This window comes from Mytilus galloprovincialis, chromosome 1 (genome assembly GCF_965363235.1).
Source record: "Mytilus galloprovincialis chromosome 1, xbMytGall1.hap1.1, whole genome shotgun sequence".
Classification (NCBI taxonomy): Eukaryota; Metazoa; Mollusca; class Bivalvia; order Mytilida; family Mytilidae; genus Mytilus; species Mytilus galloprovincialis.
The window spans coordinates 127,377,188-127,400,199 of record NC_134838.1 but is presented as its reverse complement, the minus strand read 5'-3'; the positions used below and the strand labels follow the sequence as shown (position 1 = coordinate 127,400,199).

The 23,012-nt window shown below is 32.4% G+C and overlaps 1 protein-coding gene across 1 annotated transcript; it reads right to left on the bottom strand.

The window, feature by feature from the left end:
* Positions 1 to 7,205: 7,205 nt before the first annotated feature.
* Positions 7,206 to 23,012, bottom strand: LOC143058413 (S-phase kinase-associated protein 2-like). Its single transcript, XM_076231909.1, has 11 exons — positions 22,908 to 23,012; positions 19,044 to 19,233; positions 18,197 to 18,356; positions 17,742 to 17,850; positions 14,576 to 14,690; positions 14,106 to 14,155; positions 13,134 to 13,268; positions 12,574 to 12,672; positions 11,152 to 11,279; positions 10,469 to 10,631; positions 7,206 to 9,808 (listed from the first exon to the last, which is right to left on the bottom strand). Exons 1-11 carry the CDS (start codon positions 22,976 to 22,978, stop codon positions 9,616 to 9,618), a joined length of 1,413 nt encoding a protein of 470 aa, XP_076088024.1. The 5' UTR covers positions 22,979 to 23,012; the 3' UTR covers positions 7,206 to 9,615.

Sequence of the window (23,012 nt, the reverse complement as noted above, 5' to 3'; positions counted from 1 at the left end):
ATAGCTTCAGATACATTATTTACATGTAATGACCCAGAAATTAAGGCAAGTAGCATTTTATCATAACAATGATAAAACACAGAAGACTCTTAATAAGGCAATTAATATAGCAAACGTAATAAGACCCAGGAACATTAGTAATGCCCAGCTTAACACGGTAACAATCGAGTTGTTCTCCATAGAAAAAGACAATTTCACATATGACAATTTATGTAGATCATCATTACAAATGATAAAGATCTCATTCGACAACGAGTCTGTCCATCTTAAAAAGGGGAATTGCATACAGGATCCACTACTGGATGGCAATTATAAAAACAGAAATAACAGAGCATTTTAGCCTTTGGTCAATTAAAAATATAGGGGCTTACAAAGTAACACGACCATTTATGCTGTCCATCAACACAATTAGTTGATATTTCTTTGCCTTACTGTTCGTCATAATAGTTCACTACACAACGTTTAAGTTGTCCATCATTACAAAGGAAAAGAACACATGACCTTAAAGATTGTCCATCCTAATAATGGACAATATCTCACACGATCCTATAGATAGTCAATAACAAGTGTAATAGGTCCTTCAGAATGTTTGTTATAATCTAAGATGCAAAAACACATAGAATTCCCTCAACTGTCTATCATAACAAGTGACATCACCAAGAGTCATCAGGATGCTCAATTTTTCCACTGATATTTAGCTACTGCATTTGGGTATTTGTTTACTAAAAGACACGACCATCCTAGTGAAAGATTGTTGCTGAACCACCAGTGAAGTCACGTCTTTGAGAACGTTTCACAGACACCATCTTGATTTATGTTACCATTTTAGAATATCTATATTAGATGACATTGCCGACAATGATCCCGTCCTCTTCTCGGATTAAAACATCACTGATTGGAACATGTTACAAGTTAAAGTAGTTAAGTAACATGAGGAGTGCTACTCTGCAAGCAGGATTTCTGCCTGAACATTAAGTCAACCTTCAGATTTTGTTTTTGTTGTTTCGTTTAGTGGGAGAGATTGTGAGCTCATGCTTTATTTATTTTTTTGTATTTTGGAAATGAAACTTGCAAATGCCTATACATTTGCATACTAAATATCAATGACTTAACCTAAGTGGTTCATCTTAAACTGACCTAATCACAAACTAATACATGAAAACTAAGCAAAAGTTTCAAAGTCAATAGACCCTGACTGAGAGGGTGGAGCCAAATAATATCCATAGAAATGAGTTGTACTAATGCTTACACAACTAAATACCAATTATCATTGACCTACCACTAAGGGTTCCCATAATTACAAACCTATACATGAAAACTAAGCAAAAGTTTCGAAGTCAATAGACCTTGACTGAGGGGATGGGGCCAAGTAATCCCCATGATGATGAGATATAACAAAGCTTATACAACTTCATACCAAATATCTTTGACCTACCACAAGTAGTTCCCCATAAACTGACCTTATCACAAACAAATACATGTAAACTAAGCAAAGTTTCAAAGTCAATAGACCATGACTGAGGTGGCAGGGCCAAATAATCACCATGGCAATGAGATGTGTTAATGCTTTTACATTTGCATACCAAATATCACTGACAACCACTAGTGGTTCACTATATATCTTGATCTAATCACAAATTATAACTTGTAAAAAGTTTCAAAATCAATAGACCATGACTGAGGAGGCTGGGCAAAATAATCTCCATATTAAGGAGATGTGTCAATGCTAATACAACTGTACACCAAATACCACTGACAACTTCTAGTGGTTCACTATAAACTAGACCTAATCACCAACTAATAAATGGCCTCCGCCGAAGACAGTAAACCTATGTCTAGCTTTTTTACTTCATTAAGGCAAGACAAAAACTAACATGACATAAGATACAAAATTGACTCTTCATTAGTGAATTGACTTTGTTATCAGCATGCTAACTTTCTATATCATTTGGTCTTTGGTGAAGAGATGTCTCATTAGCAACCATACAACATTTTTATGCCCCACTTAGCCACATTCTGTTTTATAGTCTGCATCCATTCAATTGTCCCTCTGTCTGTCTCACTCCATGTTAAATTTTTGGCCAAGGTAGTTTTTGATAAAATCCAATCAAGTTGAAACTTAATATACATATTCTCATTGATATGATCTTTCTAGTTTTAATGTCAAATTAGAGCCCAATTCTGCTGTCCACTGAACATAGAAAATGAGTGAGATTTGGGCATCTGTGTACTTGGGACACATTCTTGTTAATTTCTGAATACATGCATTGGGATAATGACTTTTTTGTAAATAAATAATATGATTTCCTTCATGACATTGATGCCCTTAATCATTCTTACATTGTGATGCTACAAGGAAAAGTAATTCTGAATGATTGCCAAATAAAAAACTTATTTGGTCTTTCTAGGATATTGGTTGATAACTCTTCAATGTTGTGTCGTCCTGAGGAGCATGCATTCCACTGGATGTTAAGCAACAGAAAATAAATAAATCTTCTATGATAAGAGTTATATGATCGGTTCTGCATCAAGTTCTAGATCTGCAATTGAAATCAATAGTTTAAGTTTTGTAGTTTTTTTGTTGTTTGTGACTTGTCGCAGAAAGCTACACACAGGGATTGTGATCAGGCCTCTGTGTAACTTACTGTCTAAAGTTTTATATTTTAGAAGATGGAAGACCTGGATGCTTCATACTTTGTATATAGATGCCTAATGTTGGGAAGTTTCCATCAGTCATATGTCCATTTTCTTTGACCTCATTTTCATGGTTCAGCGATTACTTGAAAAAAAGTTTAGATTTTTTAATGTTAACTTCTTTCTTATTGTGAGTAAGAGAATATCTATATTTAGTATGTACATACCTTGCAATGTCCTTATGAATGTCAGACAGTTTTCATTTGATCTTAACCTCAATTTCATAGATCAGTCAACAAGGTTAAGTTTTCATGGTCCAGTCCATATATCAAATACTATAAGCAATTGGCCTACTATATTTGATGCATAGAATGATTGTAACGTGTACATGTGCAACTGGCAGGTGTCGTTTGACCTTGACCTCATTTTTATGATTCAGTGGTCAATGTAAAGTTTTCATGGTTAAGTTTGTCTTTTAGATTCTATAAACAATAAGTCAACCCTATTTAATAAAATTGAGAATGGAAATGGGGAATGTGTCAAAGAGACAACAACCCGACCATAGAACAGACAACAGCAGAAGGTCACCAACAGGTCTTCAATGCAGTGAGAAATTTCCACACACCAGGAGGCGTCCTTCAGCTGGCCCCTAAACAAATATATATGTAGGACTCGGAACCGCGATGGTACTCCAAACCGCGATGGTCACGCTGAAGTGCGATGGTCTACGCTGGATTGCGATGGTTAACACGCTGAAGTGCGATGGTAACATTGTGACGTTAACTTGTTGGTATTTACGCTGAAGTGCGATGGTGGATACGCTGTAGTGCGATGGCCAACTCAAGACTTTGAGTAAAAGCAAAATGCAAATGGGCTGTTGTAATAAAATAACACCATTAAAATTTGGCTGCTAGCCTCTTATTTGGAAGATGTTTTAACTTCTGTTTATATCAAACCAAAGACTTTAATTTTTGTTTTAATCTAATTTTCCAAGTCTCCAATTATTCTTTTAGCACGCAAGAGTATGGAATAAGGTGTTCAAAGGAGAAATAAAAAAAAAAGATTCAGCGTGTAGGTCTTTATAATAGTACTAAGAAGTGTCCATCTCATTTACTTAAATATTATGATAAAACTTAGTAAGTGCTCACATTCTTTTTCAATTTATATATACATGTTGTACCTTGAATGTCGGAACAGTATCCATGAAGTAAAAATACCGACAAGTAAATTTATGCTTTACTAATAGCAAAGCTTGTCAATTATTTCACGAAATACAAAGATGAGGATGATAAATTGGGAAGTACACGTAGGGTTTAGTCAGACGGTTAATTTCTGTCCCGACATGTTTTAGACTGAAACCATTAAAAAAAACAAGAGCGACGGTGTTCTTTCAAAACAAAACAAAAATATCTCGGGAATAAAACAACATTATATGAACTTGATATAGCAAAATCATTGAAACATGACTGCTAATACTATCATATTTTTAAATTGCCCACATAAAATCATGTGACGCTTACCGTAAATTAAGATTAATATTTAGATTAGTATACTGTATTTATCGTACTAAAATTCAGAATACTGGTCAGCCCATTTGGTGACCAAGTTCATCTTTCAGCCGCTTTGCTGCCTAAAATGTTTTAACATATTTTTTTAACCTCAACATGTAATGCTTAAAACTGTTCGGGACTTGAATTGTTTGTTTCTTCCTTATTTCCCTACTTTTCTTTGTTAGAATGAAACCTTCATCTACAAAACCCTTTTCACCTGCCTGCGAATCTATGTTGTATTTTGAAAACGTCATATTATTCAAATGTCATACACAAAACCATCGCACTTCAGCGAAAGGACCATCGTACTTCGGCGTGGACCATCGCACTTCAGCATGACCATCACACTTCAGCGTCCCCATCGCACCTCCGAGTCCTACATATATACTAGTTCAGTGATAATGAACGCCATACTAAACTCCAAATTGTACACAAAAAAATAAAATAAAAAATAATACAAGGCTTACAAAGGCCAGAGGCACCTGACTATGGACAGGCGCAAAAATGTGGCGGGGTTAAACATGTTTATGCGATCTCAACCATTCCCCTATAGCTCTAGCCAATGTAGAAAAGTAAACGCATAACAATACGCACATTAAAATTCAGTTCAAGAGAAGTCTGAGTATGATGTCAGAAGATGAAACCAAAGAAAATAAACAAGATGACAATAATACATAAATAACAACAGACTACTAGCAGTTAACTGACATGCCAGCTCCAGACTTCAGTTAAACTGATTGAAAGATTATGTCTTCATCATATGAATATCAGACACAATCCTTCCCGTTAGGGGTTTAGTATCATACTAAAGCCAAAATATGCAATCTTTAATGACCTGACAACAGTATCGTAACTATATCCCTTCTTAATAAGTCTATTTGAAGGTTTTGTTAGCTTCTAAGGTGAATACCGACATTTTTATGCTTTGTAAAGAATATTTCCATAAAAAATTGGATGTGAAATACCTGAAGGTATAAGAAGTCTGCATGTTGAGCTATATTTAAGAATGATGTCCTTATACCGATGATAAAATTATGTAAATGTTTTGACTAGTTAATGCATAGATTAATTGTAAGGTGTACATGTCTGCCTTACATGCTTCATTAGTAAATGTTTAGTTTTCTTGGTTGAGTCTATTACTTAGAAACTATAAGCAATACGTCAACTATATTTGTTGTATTGAGTGATTGTAAGGTGTACATGTATTTCCTGTTTGTTTTATCTGACCTTGACCTCATACATGTATTAAGTTTATTTGATACTTGTAGTAAATCTAGTAGACTATCAACATAAAATCCATGGTTAGTAAAGAAGGTGAGACATTTCAGCATATGTACACTTGTTTTTCTTAGCTGAAGATTTCCACATAGACTTCTTTGCCAAAGAGGATCTCATCCCATTGTCAATAACAAAGTTTATAGCTGTGTTTTGTATCTGATGTTTGTTCTTCCCATAATGTTTGTTGTAATAACCCTAGATAATCTTACTTATCCTATAGCATGGTAAGTTAACCCTACTAACCACAAATATCTGACCATGAGTAATTATACAGGACACAGCGCAGAATGAATCATAACAAAAAACTTCATATTGTAGATCATATTGTAAAGAACATTATTATACCATAACAATTTATAACATGACCGGCCAGCTTGTAACTTGTTTCAACATTATATTAATCTAAATTGTAAAATAAAAGTGATGTTCATTTTTTTTGTGCAAGATTCGACCAATTTGTCAAAATGTTTTTAAAACATGAAAATAACAATATCTCAACCGATTTAATTCTCCTATTATATAATATATAATTAAATATCCACTGATGACGTTAATGCCATGTAAATGTAGGCAAAATATGCAGTTTAGATTAAGTATCAAATTTGGAGGATTTTACCCATAATGCATCAATTTATAATACTTAAACACTTGTTAGGATACTTAATATTGTAATTCTATATGGGATACTTTATAAACCAATAGCAACTATACACTTTATATATTAACTTTCACTATTATACAATTTAGACTTTAAAATCATGAAGATACAAACTAGCCAGTACATTTGACAACACATTATAATTCTGAGTATATATTACATTTACTAACAAACATAACTATCCATAGTTAACAAGAATTTAAATGTTTGATTTAATGTTATACACAACATTCTAGGAAATTAAGTACAAATTTTCTACTTGTACATTCATCTTCATTGATAATAGAATATCTCTCTTCATGATATTCACAATCCATGTATTTCAAGACATAAGCAGAGCATAAATAATATTACCAAGAGGTCTGCCCTTTTATACACGTAATACAGGTACGAAGCCAGTGATATAATATCTGCGTAGCTTTATTCAAAGGAAATTCACCTGTAAACTGTCTGCCTTATCTTACGTAACATTAATGCATGAATGAAATAGCCTCTCTATTAAACACGTCTTTGGTTATCAATACATCATGGCAAAAATTAAATTTACCATTTTTTCACTCACGTGACATATGCACTAAACAAGTTCATACTACTTTTACAAGCACTAATCACAAATTATAAAACAAAATACTTAACTAAGCACAAATCAATTTAAAACAAAATAAAATACACAAAATGATTTAAAATCATACAAAATCAATCATAATAAAAACATGACTAAAACATATAGCTTAATTAAATGATTATCACTGAAATGGTTGACAGTCAGACTTGCTGTATGTATCAAAAAAACTTGACATTAATCATTGAACAATTAAAATAGGTCAAGGTTAGGTGAGCACTGATAGACATACAAATTTATAAACCAATGATGATGGAAGTTTTTAACAACCTTGGATGGCTATACAGCTCTCGCACAGTTGGCAATATGAACCAAATATGGCTTACCATGCATTTATACTAACGGAAAATTAACAGAGAAAATAAGCAAAGCAATAAAATTTAAATTTATTTTGAAACATGAAAATGGGAACAAAATCCAAAACATACGACAGGAATGAAAATTACTATTTTTTAAATACGCATAATGCTAGAGAAACTAACCAAACTGAAAGTTATTTGAACAACCAAATAGAGACATGTTACTGGGAGAAAAGATTAAAAAAAAAACACCTAAAAGTGATAACTTAAATTCTTGTAAGTCATATAACCATATAATACCATATACATGTACCAGACAGAAATTTCAGGTTTAGTCCAAAAATTAAATATACATTAGCTTGTCAAGTTCTTCTCCTTCTTAATTACAATAGCATTATGATTATACATTTGGTTGAAGCAGTCATTAACTGATTGGCAAACCAATTTCATAGCCCAGACTTAACCCTTGTTATGCCTGTACAAAAATTGGAAAAACATAAAATACAGTCTCCCACACAATGCTCATGTTTATGCTCTTCATATATACATACATTTTATTACAATACTATGCATTACCACCTATCCAAAGTGTTTGCTATTTAAATTGATCACAACAAATAACTGGAAATGGAAATAAAAATCCCCATGAAATAAAATACCAATCTGCTCAATGATTATAAATATGTCACATGTCTAACACATGATTAATTCTCAACTATAAATAGAAACATAATAAGACTTAGCAGTGTGGCCTTGGAATGATTTGTTCTGTAAAAGTTACATATCATACATATATCTTCTAAATCATCATTATGTCAGCCATAAGGTAGATAGGGTGTCTTCCTCCATTTTGGATTTGGAAATACCAGAAAACAAGGTCTAGATCTTTAATAGAATGTGCAAAGTTTTAGAGTAGTAGGTAATTCGTGTGTAAGAACTTCCACTTCAATATAGAAAATAACATGTTTTATCATATTTATGGTTGTATTTTGCAAAAAACAGAAAACTTTTGTTTGATCAATTGTTTTCCAACTTTGCCACATAAGGGGAGGCAACTCAAATACAAGGGCAGATAACTCAGATTAAGGTAATTTTACAATAGAATGTGTTAGGAATTTACCTATTTATAATGTAGCAAGAAAACGGGTCCAGTGACCCCATTGTTTCTTTTTCTTAACTGAACACATACTATTAAAGCCATCTTCTCATATGTTATTTCAAAATTCTATGGTGTAGATTACGCTTTTTTGCAGAAAATTGGGTTTTTCATACATAATCTATACAAAATTTGTCAATTTTAAACACTGTGTAGCGTAAAAATAAGCCCGGTAACCCATTCTTTTTATTATTTTTTTTTAAAAGGCATGATATAAACTACATTTTGGCAAATTATTAAAAAGTTCTATGGATTATAATTTAGACACCCAATCTATCATAAGTCTCAAATAAAATACATCAGGAGATCTTTCATGATCTTAATGCAGTTAATTAAAAGTTACATAAAATTGTTTAAATTAATGAATTGATCGATGTGCAGTAAGTAAAATTTGAAATGATTAGTCTATGCAAGTTACTTACGCTTGTGCATACAGTACTGCAGCATACTGTTTTGAAGGATTTGAATTCAAATTATCATGAAGAATAATTATATCTATGGTTTTAAGGGTAATAGGCTTCATTAAGGATATAACATTTTGATTTAAAGTAGGAATACTACAACCAGTGGCTTATAATAAACAACTATTCATAATGTCAACCTGATATTAAAAGTTTGATCATCTATAATGAAAAAATACTGTGAAACTGTAATTACAATGGCTCAAGGAAATGACGATCAGAATAAAAAAAATCATTATATTATCTCGAACTGGTTTCCTTTAAATAAATCAATCAAAAGTTTACATACATGTAGATCAACATTTAAAACATATCTAGACCTGTGTCTAGGCCGCTATGTGAAAATTAATCATAAAGAAGACAAACTACATTTCTGAATACATATATAAGGAATACTAGTAACCATGATAGACTTAATGTGACATAAAATTTAATATTACACTTAGAAATATCAGTATTCCACACATCACCTTATATGTTTGCTTCTTTATCATCTTACCCTCCATAAAACATATTGTATCTGATTGGTATTTTCTAAATATTAATATGTAGATTGGGTATAATAAAATATTATCCTGGACTGGTAACCCTGTAAACATTTCACTATGTAGACTTGCATTATAAAATAGTCCCTGATTGGCATCACATGTATACTTTTACTTGCCTCTGATTATCTCCAGTGATAAATTATCAAGTCCATTAGTTAGGATAAAGGGGAGACAACTCAAATTTACATAAGGCAAGACAGTATTGCTTATCCTGTTGATCTAAACCTATCTTGTACTAGTAGACAAGGATCCAGTCAAACAAACTTATATCATTAGATATTTCCCCGTACAGGTATCCATCATATTTTACTACATAGACATTGACTGTCTGATATATGCAATCTACTTTTTATTTTATAGACCTTTTAGCATAATATATTGTCTTATTCACTTAATAGGCAGACCTGCATCATAAAATATTGTCTCTGACTGGTACCCCCCATATACTGGTTCTCCTAACTCCTGTAGTAGGTCTGGCAATGCTGGAGAATGGATATTTGTTAACATCTACACTAATAGCCTGTCTCAGCTGTTGTAAGGCTGTGTTCCTTAACATTCCAAACACATCCACCACATTTAATGATAATATGTTCTGTAGTTCCCTGAAATGATGGTATTTTTTGTTCATAACTAAATCTCAAATATATAAAAGAGAAATGATCCTAATCATGAACACTAAACATAGATAAAAATTAAGGTCAAGAATAGAGTCATATGGACACGTTCCTATCATGACTTATCTATTAGCCAGATATACATATATATACAGATATACATACTTACTTATTATGATAACTCAACTTTTATTAATGAACCATGAAAATGTAACACACAAATATAGTGCCTTGAATAACTAATTACAGTAAATTTAAGCGGGAAACAAGTATATTCTGATTTTTATTAATATGGTTGTTTGCTTGAAAAGTGTACTCAATTTTGTATCACAGAAAGTTGAAATTCAGTACAGGTGCTAGATAAATATTGTCTTTTCATGTGATGTTGAACAAAACATGGTTTAAGAGAAACAACATTTTTTTTAACATAAAACTTATAGGTTTTGTACACTTGTGGATACTGCTTTAAACTGTGGTATTCCTTTCTACTACAATTTATTTATCATTTTTTATACAGTACAAAATAAAACTTTACAGAAGTGCATTCTGGTTTAAATTATGAGGTCTAAAGTTGAATGTCTTCTCCACGTTTGATAAATGATTTTTCATTGTACCTTTTAATCTGTCTAAAACAGTTAAAAAACTTACGGTATAGTAGTTGGAGCTATACGATAACACCTGCTTAATGCTATGTATTCTAATCTCTTCAAATACTGAGTTAGATAACGAATGCTGTTACAAGTAATAACTGTGGAATCACTTAAATCTAGTTCTCTTAATCTGTAACATCTTTTCACCAACTGTAAAATTTCTGAAAAACACAAATCAGAGAATGGCTAATAACATATCAGTCAGGAATAGTTAGGCTTTTCTAATTTAACTTACTTGGCCTAATATTTGCACTTCAAAAAAAAGAATGAACACTGAACCTTATATTTATTTTTTTTGGTGGTATTTTGGTGGTGTTTTTCTCCAATTTTCATGATGTGTCCTTTTTCCTCTCCAAAAAAAAATCATAAAATGTGGTTAATATATACTACAAGAGCTGACCAATAACAATGTGCCTCTTAATGCAATACATTTATAAGAATACATCTGAAGACAATGTTTCAAACTAATATTTATGTTTATAAAGATACAAATGAGATCTGGGTGCAAAGAAGAGCTTGCTTCTTGAAAAAAAGTGCTTTGATGTAATAAAAAATAAATATTAATAACTTTTATGAGGACAATGTCTCTTCACACAAAGGTTTGATATGCTTATCATTTTTTTCCAAAGATATAAAATAGAAAAATAGGAAAACTTAGCTGTCAGAATAAAACATACAAACCTTCATCTGTAATATTTTCCCTACAACCACTGATATTGAGCTTTTCTAACGACTGAGGTAAACAAAGAGAAAGATAAACTACACTGTGTCTGTGTATACCTGTCCACGCAATGTTCAAGGACTCTAATCTGAAATTATAGAGACAACTACTGAATGGCTAATGTAACGTTCAATAATTCTAATCTGAAATTATAGGATGAATGGCTAAATTAAACTACAATGTCTCTGTGACAACATTCAATGACTCTAATATGACATTATCTGACTTTGATAAGTTTGTCCCTAACTTATCCTGTCATCTTCCTGTTTGCTGGTGAAACAAATAAAACACTTGTTTCTATAATGCAAAATATAAGCTGCTAAACTCAATATGAAGCCATTTTGAACTTGTTCTCGCACTCACTCAACAAAAAGCTTCATATTGTGACTCGCAGCTGATATTTTACAATATCAACATGCAGACAACCAGTTAAATACAGCGTGTCTGTGTTATAAAATAAGAAACACAATTATGTAGAACTAATCAAATGTCAAGGCTGAAAATATCGAAAGACAATGTTTAATTAGTGAATGGCTGAGATAAACTATGGGCTGTTATTAGATACTCTTTTTTAACAGTGAATTGCCACGATAGGCGGTTACACCATATGAAAGTTCCATCTGTGTTAACAATGAATGTTTTGATAGAACAGTCATTATTTTAAACAAAGAGAGAAATTCATCTTGAACAATTATTTTTTAAAGAGACTTTTAGACTGTTTTTCTAAAGAGATGAAATAACTCAATTTGTGTAGTCAATACAGATAGAGTATCCTGACATATCAAAAACCAATTCAGAAGTTTTGTAGCATTGAAAACCAAAAATGTCACAAATTTGTATGCCTATTGTTTCATTGGGGTGAAAAAGTTTAGTGAGGAAAATTTTAACATTTTAAGCACATCATTTTCACAATAAATGACTGCATCAATGATATTTCATGTCAGCACACCTGTGCTGATTAGTGGGTAAGTAATACCTCAGTGACCAAACATCTACTGGCAGTGCCATTGACCCAATGGTTGTAAAAAAACATAAAAAATACCAGAAATACTTCAAATTCTTTATAACCATGATTATGGTGTAGACACATAGAGATATCTCTCCTTGTAGTTATTATGTATAACAACAGTAACATATTATATTACATATGCTCTTGTTATGACACCGATTTCACCTCATACATGTATTACATGTAAAAACATGATCAAAGGGAGATAACCTACCTTGTTCAGTTGTTACATATTGGCATCAATCCATTTACAGGGAGATAACCTACCTTGTACAGTTGTTACATATTGGCATCAATCCATTTACAGGGAGATAACCTACCTTGTACAGTTGTTACATATTGGCATCAATCCATTTACAGGGAGATAACCTACCTTGTACAGTTGTTACATATTGGCATCAATCCATTTACAGTGATTCCTTCACACATACTCATGTTGATAACTTCTAGGTTCTTGTTCTCAGCTATATAACTAAAACAAACATAGAGTGTGCTGCTTACAAATCATAATAAATAGATAACTTATTGTCATTGAGGTTTGTTTTAGCATTACTGGTAACTGTTTATAATCATTCAAATATCTTTGTAGATAGAATTGTAATTTTTTACACTAAGCCAGGGTCTAATCAATAGACTAGAGAACAGTTATAACTTCGCTATATTTTCAAACACTTTTTCCAATTTGGATGCCAGACTTTTTTTCCTGAGGTTTTTTTTCCAAATTTATCTGGCAGGTTAAGGAGGCACTCATATTTATCAAATATGGGTAGCTGCATTTTCCTTAGAATTTTGTTCAAATTATAGAATGAAAATCTTGATTATATGGAGGGCAGGGTCTTAAAAAAAGTTCCTCCAATAGTATCAATTCTGGAACAGAAAGAAATCTGTGATAATCATTTTGCCCAACACAATTTTATATATACTTTTACTTACTGACAAATTTGATCATTGAGTGGACAATGTTCTAAACTGAGTTTTTTCAGATGGGTGCATACAGATAATAATTCTTGTAGAACTGGAGCTGTAATGGATGCCATACTTAAATCTAAGAATTGTACTCTGCTTAACCTATAACAAAATCAAACAAATACTGTTACAGTAGTGGTTTACTGCATCAACAATGGTAACAATATGATATAGTATGGCCTTCATATTTTTATTCAATGTTATCCACTTTGTGTCATGTTTATTTATAACATTTATGTAAGATATAGATTTTTTTAGTGCTATGATTAGAAAATGTTAATTACCTTTTGCATTTGTTTGCACCTGTCTGAAGTCAGGAACCTATTGTTCAGTGGTTGTTGTTTGTTGATGTGGTTCATAAGTGTTTAATTTTATATATAGATTTTCCTGTTTAAATGGTTTTACACTAGTCATTTTTAGGCCCTTTATTGCTTGCTGTTTAATGTGAGCCCTGTGTTAAAGACCATATTGAATTGTTTTTCATTGTCATTTCAGGGCCTTTTATAGCTTACTATGCGGTATGGGCTTTGCTTATTGTTGTAGGCCGTACAGTGACCTATAGTTGTTAATTTGTGTCATTTTGGTCTCTTGTGGGAGGGGTTTCATTATCTTTTATGTTGACTGGTACTTTCCATGTTTCTAGGTAGTACTTTTCAATTTTTTCCATGAATATCTTATATAAAAATTCCTACATTTAGGCGGTACTTGTCAATAGCATAGGAGGGTAAAAGTACTGGGTACCGCCTCCTAATGAATGGCCTGTTGTGGACAGTTGTCTCATTGGCAATCATACCATCTTTTTTTTATATTTGACCTATAATGGTTTACTTTTACAAATTGTGACTTGGATGGAGTTTTTTAATTGGCACTCATACCACAATTATTTTCTTAGTTTGAACGTTACATCAAATCTGTTTAGATTTATCTTGAACAACTTACCTTGTAAAACTGAGAACCTTTGGAGAACAAATAAATACAGGACCTTCAATCTGTTAAAATCAGAGGATAAGAATCAGTTACTTACATCAAGTTTATCTACAATAAATTATTCACATTTCCCTGTTTTACTTTTTTATAATATTATGCAGATGTCATGGAAATTCAATGTTATATAAATGTTTAACAGTTACAATAACCCCGATAATTATTTGGTTAACAGGAAGTTGCCAATTGTTGAAAGTGAAAATTCATCTCGATAAAGCATGTTCATATAAAGCTATCTTCAATAGACAAGGTTTACAATCCAGTCTACGCCTCTCCAACCTAGGTCGATTAATCCAACATTTGTGATTATAATCCTGCGCAATCTACCTGAAGATAGAAGTCATGCTCATCATTACTGACCAAAAGGTGGCAGGAGTTTGGTCCAACAAGGGTTTTATGAATTATTAATTGAATCATGTATTTACCTCAGATTTAGCCAATCGTAGAATCTGTACTCCACGTCGCAAAACATTTCCTAGTACACCTGGTGCTAAGGTTCTATTTGACAGGTCAATTCTTTTCCACAGGTGATCATCAGCACTGAAACATATTCATAATGTCTATAATTATCTTAATTAGTAGGACCTACTTTAAACTTTGCAACTGTTGGAGGTTAAGACATTGGATTCTTCACTCACCAATAACTTTTTGAATTTTAATGTCTAGTATTGAAAACTTTGTATAGTATCTACCATTGATATCTTTTTTTTGTGTGTTAAAAGGCTGCTGTCTCATTTGTATATATCTGACACCTTATATTTACAATAAACATGATAAATGCATATTCATCATGGTATAAAGAATATTTAAAGTTAGTTTTTCTTAGGGTAAATAACTTAATTGAACAATATGCCAATATGTTTCCAAACCCTAGAATGAAAAATTAACAGCTATTAGTTCTCAAACAAAGAACATCAATGATTAACAGGTGTCCAAGTTAAATACCAGCTACAGATAAGGACTATAAACTTCAATGCTTAACAGATGTCCAAGTTAAATACCAGCTACAGATAAGGACAATAAACTTCAATGCTTAACAGGTGTCCAAGTTAAATACCAGCTACAGATAAGGACAATAAACTTCAATGCTTAACAGGTGTCCAAGTTAAATACCAGCTACAGATAAGGACAATAAACTTCAATGATTAACAGGTGTCCAAGTTAAATACCAGCTACAGATAAGGACTGTAAACTTCAATGATTAACAGGTGTCCAAGTTAAATACCAGCTACAGATAAGGACAATAAACTTCAATGCTTAACAGGTAGCCAAGTTAAATACCAGCTACAGATAAGGACAATAAACTTCAATGCTTAACAGGTGTCCAAGTTAAATACCAGCTACAGATAAGGACAATAAACTTCAATGCTTAACAGGTGTCCAAGTTAAATACCAGCTACAGATAAGGACAATAAACTTCAATGCTTAACAGGTGTCCAAGTTAAATACCAGCTACAGATAAGGACTATAAACTTCAATGCTTAACAGGTGTCCAAGTTAAATACCAGCTACAGATAAGGGCAATAAACTTCAATGCTTAACAGATGTCCAAGTTAAATACCAGCTACAGATAAGGACAATAATCTTCAATGCTTAACAGGTAGCCAAGTTAAATACCAGCTACAGATAAGGACAATAAACTTCAATGCTTAACAGGTGTCCAAGTTAAATACCAGCTACAGATAAGGGCAATAAACTTCAATGCTTAACAGATGTCCAAGTTAAATACCAGCTACAGATAAGGACAATAATCTTCAATGCTTAACAGGTAGCCAAGTTAAATACCAGCTACAGATAAGGACAATAAACTTCAATGCTTAACAGGTAGCCAAGTTAAATACCAGCTACAGATAAGGACTATAAACTTCAATGCTTAACAGGTGTCCAAGATAAACCTAATCTTGACCACAGTCTACATTGTTTGTGTTACAACCTAATCTTGACCACAGTCTACATTGTTTGTTGTAGTCAACTCAAACAGTTCAAGTTACTTAAACCTTTATATTCTGTCATAAACATGTCACACTGTACAATTATTACATCTATAATACTAAAATAACGAGGTCTAATTTGTCAGCCGTCATCAGGTAAAAACAAATCAAAGAATTCCACTATATATATAGCTAATATAGGACAATGGTGTAGATTAAAAAAAAACACCACTCCAGACCCTTTTGTTTTCCACATAATTAATATTGCCAATAATTAACAAGTTTCGGGTCGAATCAGATACCGATACCAATAGTATATTTACATGTTACCTATTATCTTATCTATACGTTCCGCATCTGACAGGCGCACCACCAAACCGTGTATTTAGGATTTTGGTGTATACACGGATCATAATCACAGGGTTGACACTACTAAATTCAGTCATTGTCAAATTGTTCCCTATTGTAGTATTTTAATCAGTAAGACTTTCTAAGTTAACAATACGAATACTAAAAATCTGGACTTAAAATAAGGTGTATTATAGGTACAGTTTTCAATTTGTTAGCGGGCATGACGTAAAACAGCGAATCAAAGAATTCAATTTTATTATAACTAATATAGCACAATGATGTTGATTAAAAAGTACTCCATTCCAGGACCTTTTGTTTTCCAAATAATTAATAATACCAATAATTGATAAGTTCCAGGTCGACGGGTCCACACAAAAAGAGGTTGAAAGCAGAGAAAACTGTGTATCTTATAATCGGCATGACTTTAGCAGATGACAAAACCAATACTAAAATAAGGCTTACACATAGTTATATACTTTAATTCAGTCACGCATCCGCGATATCATGGGTGTGTTCTAGTTTAATAGAAATTTATTTTAATTTTTAAATTTAAGTATCAAAATAAGTCTTACATACTTTGGCCATTATGACTGTTAAGGAAGCTGGCTTGTCATGTTTTGGAAATTTTGTAAGATTTTCGGAATCCTCTGGTTTCATCCATTTGAATGCCTTGAAAAAATTTGCCCGGTGACCCCCATTTTTCTTTTTGAAAACCTTTTACTTGTATAAGGATTAGCCATCTGTAAAAGTCTTATAAAATTTTAATTACATTTTAACAGTTTTTGAGAACTTCAACTTGTCAATGATAAAGCTATGAAAAGTCAAGAGAGAACATTTTCCCTCCAAAATTTCAACGGCTCATATCTCGAAAACAAGCACGGTGACCTATATATTTTTTTTGCTCTTTGGATTTCTTTATTAATTTCCTATCAATATAAACTAGTGTTTTGAAAAGTTAATTACTTTGAAACTGAGAGGCGAACTCCCTTAAGGTAAATGACAAAAATTAGGAACGCTTATCAAATCACTGCACAATAAATGCTGTATACAGAGCAGGAACTACTTTCTCTTTCAGATCACCTGAGTTCATTTTAAATTTTTGTAAAGGGTTTGTGGAACTTGATTCTTGTTGGTTTTTTTGTTAAGAAAGTAATCAACAGTTGTTGGTCTTTCATGTTTGTGTTTTGCTACATCCTCTTTCTTTGACTTAGTTTTTGTTTGTATGCAACACTTAATTGTTGACTTTGACCAGAGTATAAAATACATTTTAAAATTGTCTTATTAAATCCTTGTCTACACAGTAGCTTACACAAGTCTACTCCATCGATGACAAACCCGAGCACATTTTGCTAAAGTAAAACGTGGTAGCCATTTAAATACATTTAAGACAACTTCATCTGACAGTTCAGCAAAATAATCTGAAATGAAAAGAAATCCTTTTAAGGTAATGTATGTTTCCATTGTAATTTATCCCAAACATCAAAATATTTCATATTTTTTCATTTTATACCAGATAATAAGAATATGACTAACCTTTGAGGCATTGAGGCCATGCAGACATGTCATAGCTAGTACATTTATTACAGACAAAAAACAAATGCTTTTAGAAGGGAAAAAAATCCCTGTGAAATAAGGTATCTAGGGATGCTTCAGGGTCATTATAAGAATTTTTATACATATAGACACTATCTGATCACATGCCATTAGATTAAAAGTTGATATAAAAACCAGTTGTCTGATGTAAGGAAACTAACAATCACATACCATACTGACTGTCTTCTTCAACATCATCGTCTTCGTCATGGCAAAAATGAAGAAACTTTTTGTTGTTTGGTGTTGACAAGGGAGATATAAGTTCTATATCATCAGATGTGTAACTTTGGTTAAGGTTTGGCTTCTGGCTTGGCAGTAGAACTCTTGGAGCCTACAATTAAATCAATAACACAAAATTTAAGTGTGATTATAATTGAACACTTTAATAAGAAAGAATACTGTTTTTACTAAGTTTATTGATAATTGTATTCAACTATTTAACTCACAAAAGTGTGTAAATGAAAGTCAAGTTGACATGTACGTACAATCAGCACTGTAAACATAAACAAGATTACTTTTTACTAATTAACTACTCTGTTATTGGACTTAATATGATGATGAATACTGCCTAGGCTATGGCTATGCAATATAAAAATTTTAACTCGGCCAATATCAATTTTTTTTCTTTCTGTATTGGCCGAGTTCTGATCCGACCAATACAGGATTTCTGAACTTCTCTAATTTTTAGATCAAAAGTCATGATAAACACAAATTTAAAGTAATCCTTGTACTTGACAGTAAATAGAACTGACAGAATGTTTTGGTTAACAATTATGAGGATTAACACACATTTTTAGAGAGGTAATTTAAGAAAAAGATCATGGAAGACCTAGATTTTTTGATATTTTCACATGGCTTTGGCCTTTATATATTTATTTTATCCTCTCTGTTTTCTTGATAAAATTTGAATATAATGACCAACAAATCTATGGGTTTTATGAATTATTTATCAAGTTTAACCTTGTAAATTCATATTTTTTATAAAACTCTTCTCTAATATATTTAGAATTTATCATACACATGGAGCGACTGGTTTATCTTTGTTAACTGTAACAGCTGGTGTTAACTCTAAGGCATAACAACTATCAGAGCTCTCATCAGAAATATTCTCTACACCAAGTTCACTGTAAAGTCTCTCGGTTTGATCTTGGCTCACTGCCCATTTAATTTGTACACGTCCATCATTTTCATCTGTTAACTTCTTTTTTCTGTAAAAAATTTTATAACATCTTTTTATGTTTATAAATGAAAATAGTGTTTTTCAACGGACTTGACCATTTACAAATCTTGTCCAAATTAACCGTTGTAAGAACAGAAAGGGGAATATCTGACATGAAATTTACTTATTCCTAGCTAACAAGACCACTGTATCATGAAAAACCTATTTATCAAACACACCAGCGTCATTCCGCTCCAGAAGTAACAAACCAGTGCATCTGTAAGACATAATAGTGTCCTATGAAAAAGTGTCCACATGGACACTTTTTCATTGAAATTTGGTATTTAATAAGGCCACACTTAAAAATATTTTGGTTTGCCCAAACCCTACCCAAAGGTTGAGACAGTGTGTAGGCAGGTAGGCATTTTCTTTTTTTTAAAGAAATTGAAGTATCAGATGTTTATTAGTCTTCATGCCTATTTGATTAAAAAAAAACTTCTTCAAATCAGGACAATAAAAGAATTTGAGTAGGCAGCTTTTTTCTGGGTAGGTAGCGTTTGGGCAAACAAACCTATTATTTATTATGGCCTAATGTCCATTGCCATGGAATGGTGTCCCTCAAAAGGACAGATTTTTACTGCTAACATTATGAAATAGTGTCCACTCACAGGACACATTTTCATAGTAGTTGCTATTAAATTGTGTCCTACAAGGGAAGTAATACAAAAGTCATTACAAAGTTTTATTATACTTGAATTTTAATTAAAATATGAAGAATTGATGAGAAATTGATTAATATACAAATGTAAACAATTAAATAATGGATGGAAGTGAATATAGAAAAATTTAAGTTCTAGGAAATTCCCAGCAAATGGTAATGACAACGAAAGAATAACAATAAGAAGGAAGTGTAAAATCAAATATGAAGAACTTTATAATTTTTATTATGTCAGATAAGATGGCAATAGAAAACAAGAAGTAATTGTAACAGGATGCTGTTACGAAGTCTCCCAAACAAAGCTCCCATAACTCGCCATTTATATGGTCCCATGTTCATTTGATTTGATTTTTTGTCCAATACAAGAATATATATGGCTCACGGGTGGGGATCTCCACTATTTACAAATATTCAAACAGGAGGGGGTGGTGGTGACCCCCAGAGACTTTACCTACATTTCATTTGATTTGTTTTATTGTCCCATACAAGAATATATGTGGTTTAGGGGTGGTGATGTTGACCGTTTACAAGTTTTCAAACAAGAGGGGGTGGGGTGACTCCCTCAGGACTTCCCTTTTATTTCCTTTAATTTGTTTTATTGTCCCCTACAAGAATATATATGGTTTAGGGGTAGGGATCTGGACCATTTACAAGATAATAGCACATTCTCAAATTGAACGGGGTGGGTGGCAACCCCCAGGAACTTCCATTTAATTTCATTTGATTAGTTTTATTGTCCCATACAAGAATAGATATGGTTTAGGTGTGGGGATGTTGACCGTTTACAAGTTTTCAAACAAGAGGGCGTGGGGTGAGCCCCTAGGGACATCACTTTTATTTCATTTCATTTGTTTTATTGTCCCCTACAAGAATTTATATGGTTTAGGGGTGGGGATCTGGACCGTTTACAAGATAATAGCACATTCTCAAATTGAACGTGGTGGGGATGACCCCCCGGGGACTTCCCTTTAATTTCATTTGATTTGTTTTATCGTCCCATTGAAAAATATATATATAGTTTAGGGGTGGAGATTTAGACCGTTTACAAGATAATAGCACATTCTCAAATTGAACGGGGTGGGGATGACCCCCATGGACTTCCCTTTAATTTCATTTGATTTGTTTTATCGTCCCATTCAAGAATATATATGGTTTAGGGGTGGGGATCTGGACCGTTTACAAGATAAAAGCACATTCTCAAATTGAAGGGGGTGGGGATGACCCCCCAGGGACTCCCCCTATATTTCATGTGATTTGTTTTATTGTCTTATAATCATTTCTAAAGACTGCATGTATCTATCACCTACAGTTTTCAAGTTATATTCATTTGAAAATTTTAGAAAATAAAATCCCATAGGGTTCTATAGTAAACCCCTCCCTCCTTTCTAACCCCCAAAATACCCCTTAACAGACCCCAATGCACAAACGAAAGATTGATGACTCACCTAGACATGTTAGTCTAACATATTGTAAAATCCTAAGTAAATCTGACAAGTCGTTTAGGAGAACCGCTGCGGACAAGTTCATTTTTAAAGTGGCGGAAGAAGAAGAAGAAGAGGAAGAAGAATAATAAAAATAACAAGAACTGACCAAAAACAATAAGTCTCCAAACTTTGTTTGGGAGACTTAATAAATAATGTAAATTGCCATGAAATATTGTCTCCTAAGTGGACAGCATTTTACAGCAACAGTTATGAAATATGGTCCATCTGCCAAACAAATTTTCGTAGTGAATGTTATTTAATTGTGTCCTCAAAGGAAAATAAAATGGAACAGCATCTAACATGTATATAATTATACTAAAAATATAGATATGAAGATAAGGATGGTATGAGTGCCAATGAGACAATTTTTATGTCAAAGTACAATTAATTCAAGTTCGTTATTAAAGTTAAAATGTGTGATATCATTTAATACTTTAAGCATATCAAAAAATGCCCTGGCGGACACAATGTCCTGTGAAAAAATGTCCACCTGGACAATATTACGGTAGTGAATAATGACCCTGTTCATGGACACTTTTTCATACCTGAGGACATGTTTTCATAGGAAATTGTGTCCAGGACACATTTAAATAAGTAAATATTGTCAAAATGTGTCCGGTGGACATTTTTTCATGGAGGACACTATTGGGTAACATGAATGACCGAATAACACTTGTAATGACCGAATAACACTTGAAATTTTAATATTAGCACATATTGGTGACTTTTAAACGTTGATTATTAATTATTAATATATTATCTATGTATTTTACAACTTTAAAATGAATTACAGAAAGAAGATATAAGTTCATAAAGATCATTTATAATTTAGTGTGTACATCAAACATGGCGGATTGTGATTTCCTTGGTTACCATATTGGATGTACACACTAAATTTTAAAAGTTTTTAATGAACTTATGTGCCTTCTATAAATCATTTATGAGTTATAAAATACATCGATAATATACTATTATTTAATAATCAATATTTAAATGTCACCAATATGTGCTAATATTAAAATTTAAAGTGTTATTCGGTCATTACAAGTGTTATTCGGTCATTACAAGTGTTATTCGGTCATTCCAGGTACCGGACATTATTAAATCCTACACATCCATTAAGGACTGGCAAATATCCACTTTTTGATATGGACGAGCTTTAATGTCCCACAGCCCAGCTTGTCGGGCAAAAAAGCTGTTGGATGTCAGAGTAATCTCTATTAGTATTAGCTAGCGTAAAGTACAGAAGGTCCCAAATTCGATTCTGACTCAGTGCACTGGAAATAATATAAAATGCAATAATCAGGATGAATTTCATCCTCCCACACATTTATGGTACCCAGATCCAGGGGATGGATGGGGCGGTTGATAAATTCAAGTTTCTGTCACTGAACAGCTGAAGACGGTCAAGTCGGGAAGAGGACTGAACAGATACAAGTCAAAAACAGGTTTAAAATATATTCCTTATAACTAAATTATATTGAAGTGAAACGCTTTTATGATTAAGCATCATGAATTAACCTTTGTTTGGTCTTTTTGTTTTCTTTAGAGTTTTCTTCAGAATATTTTTTAGGTTGTTTTGATTTCCCCATATTGAAGTTGCCGCCAACAAGTAACCGGAAGTGT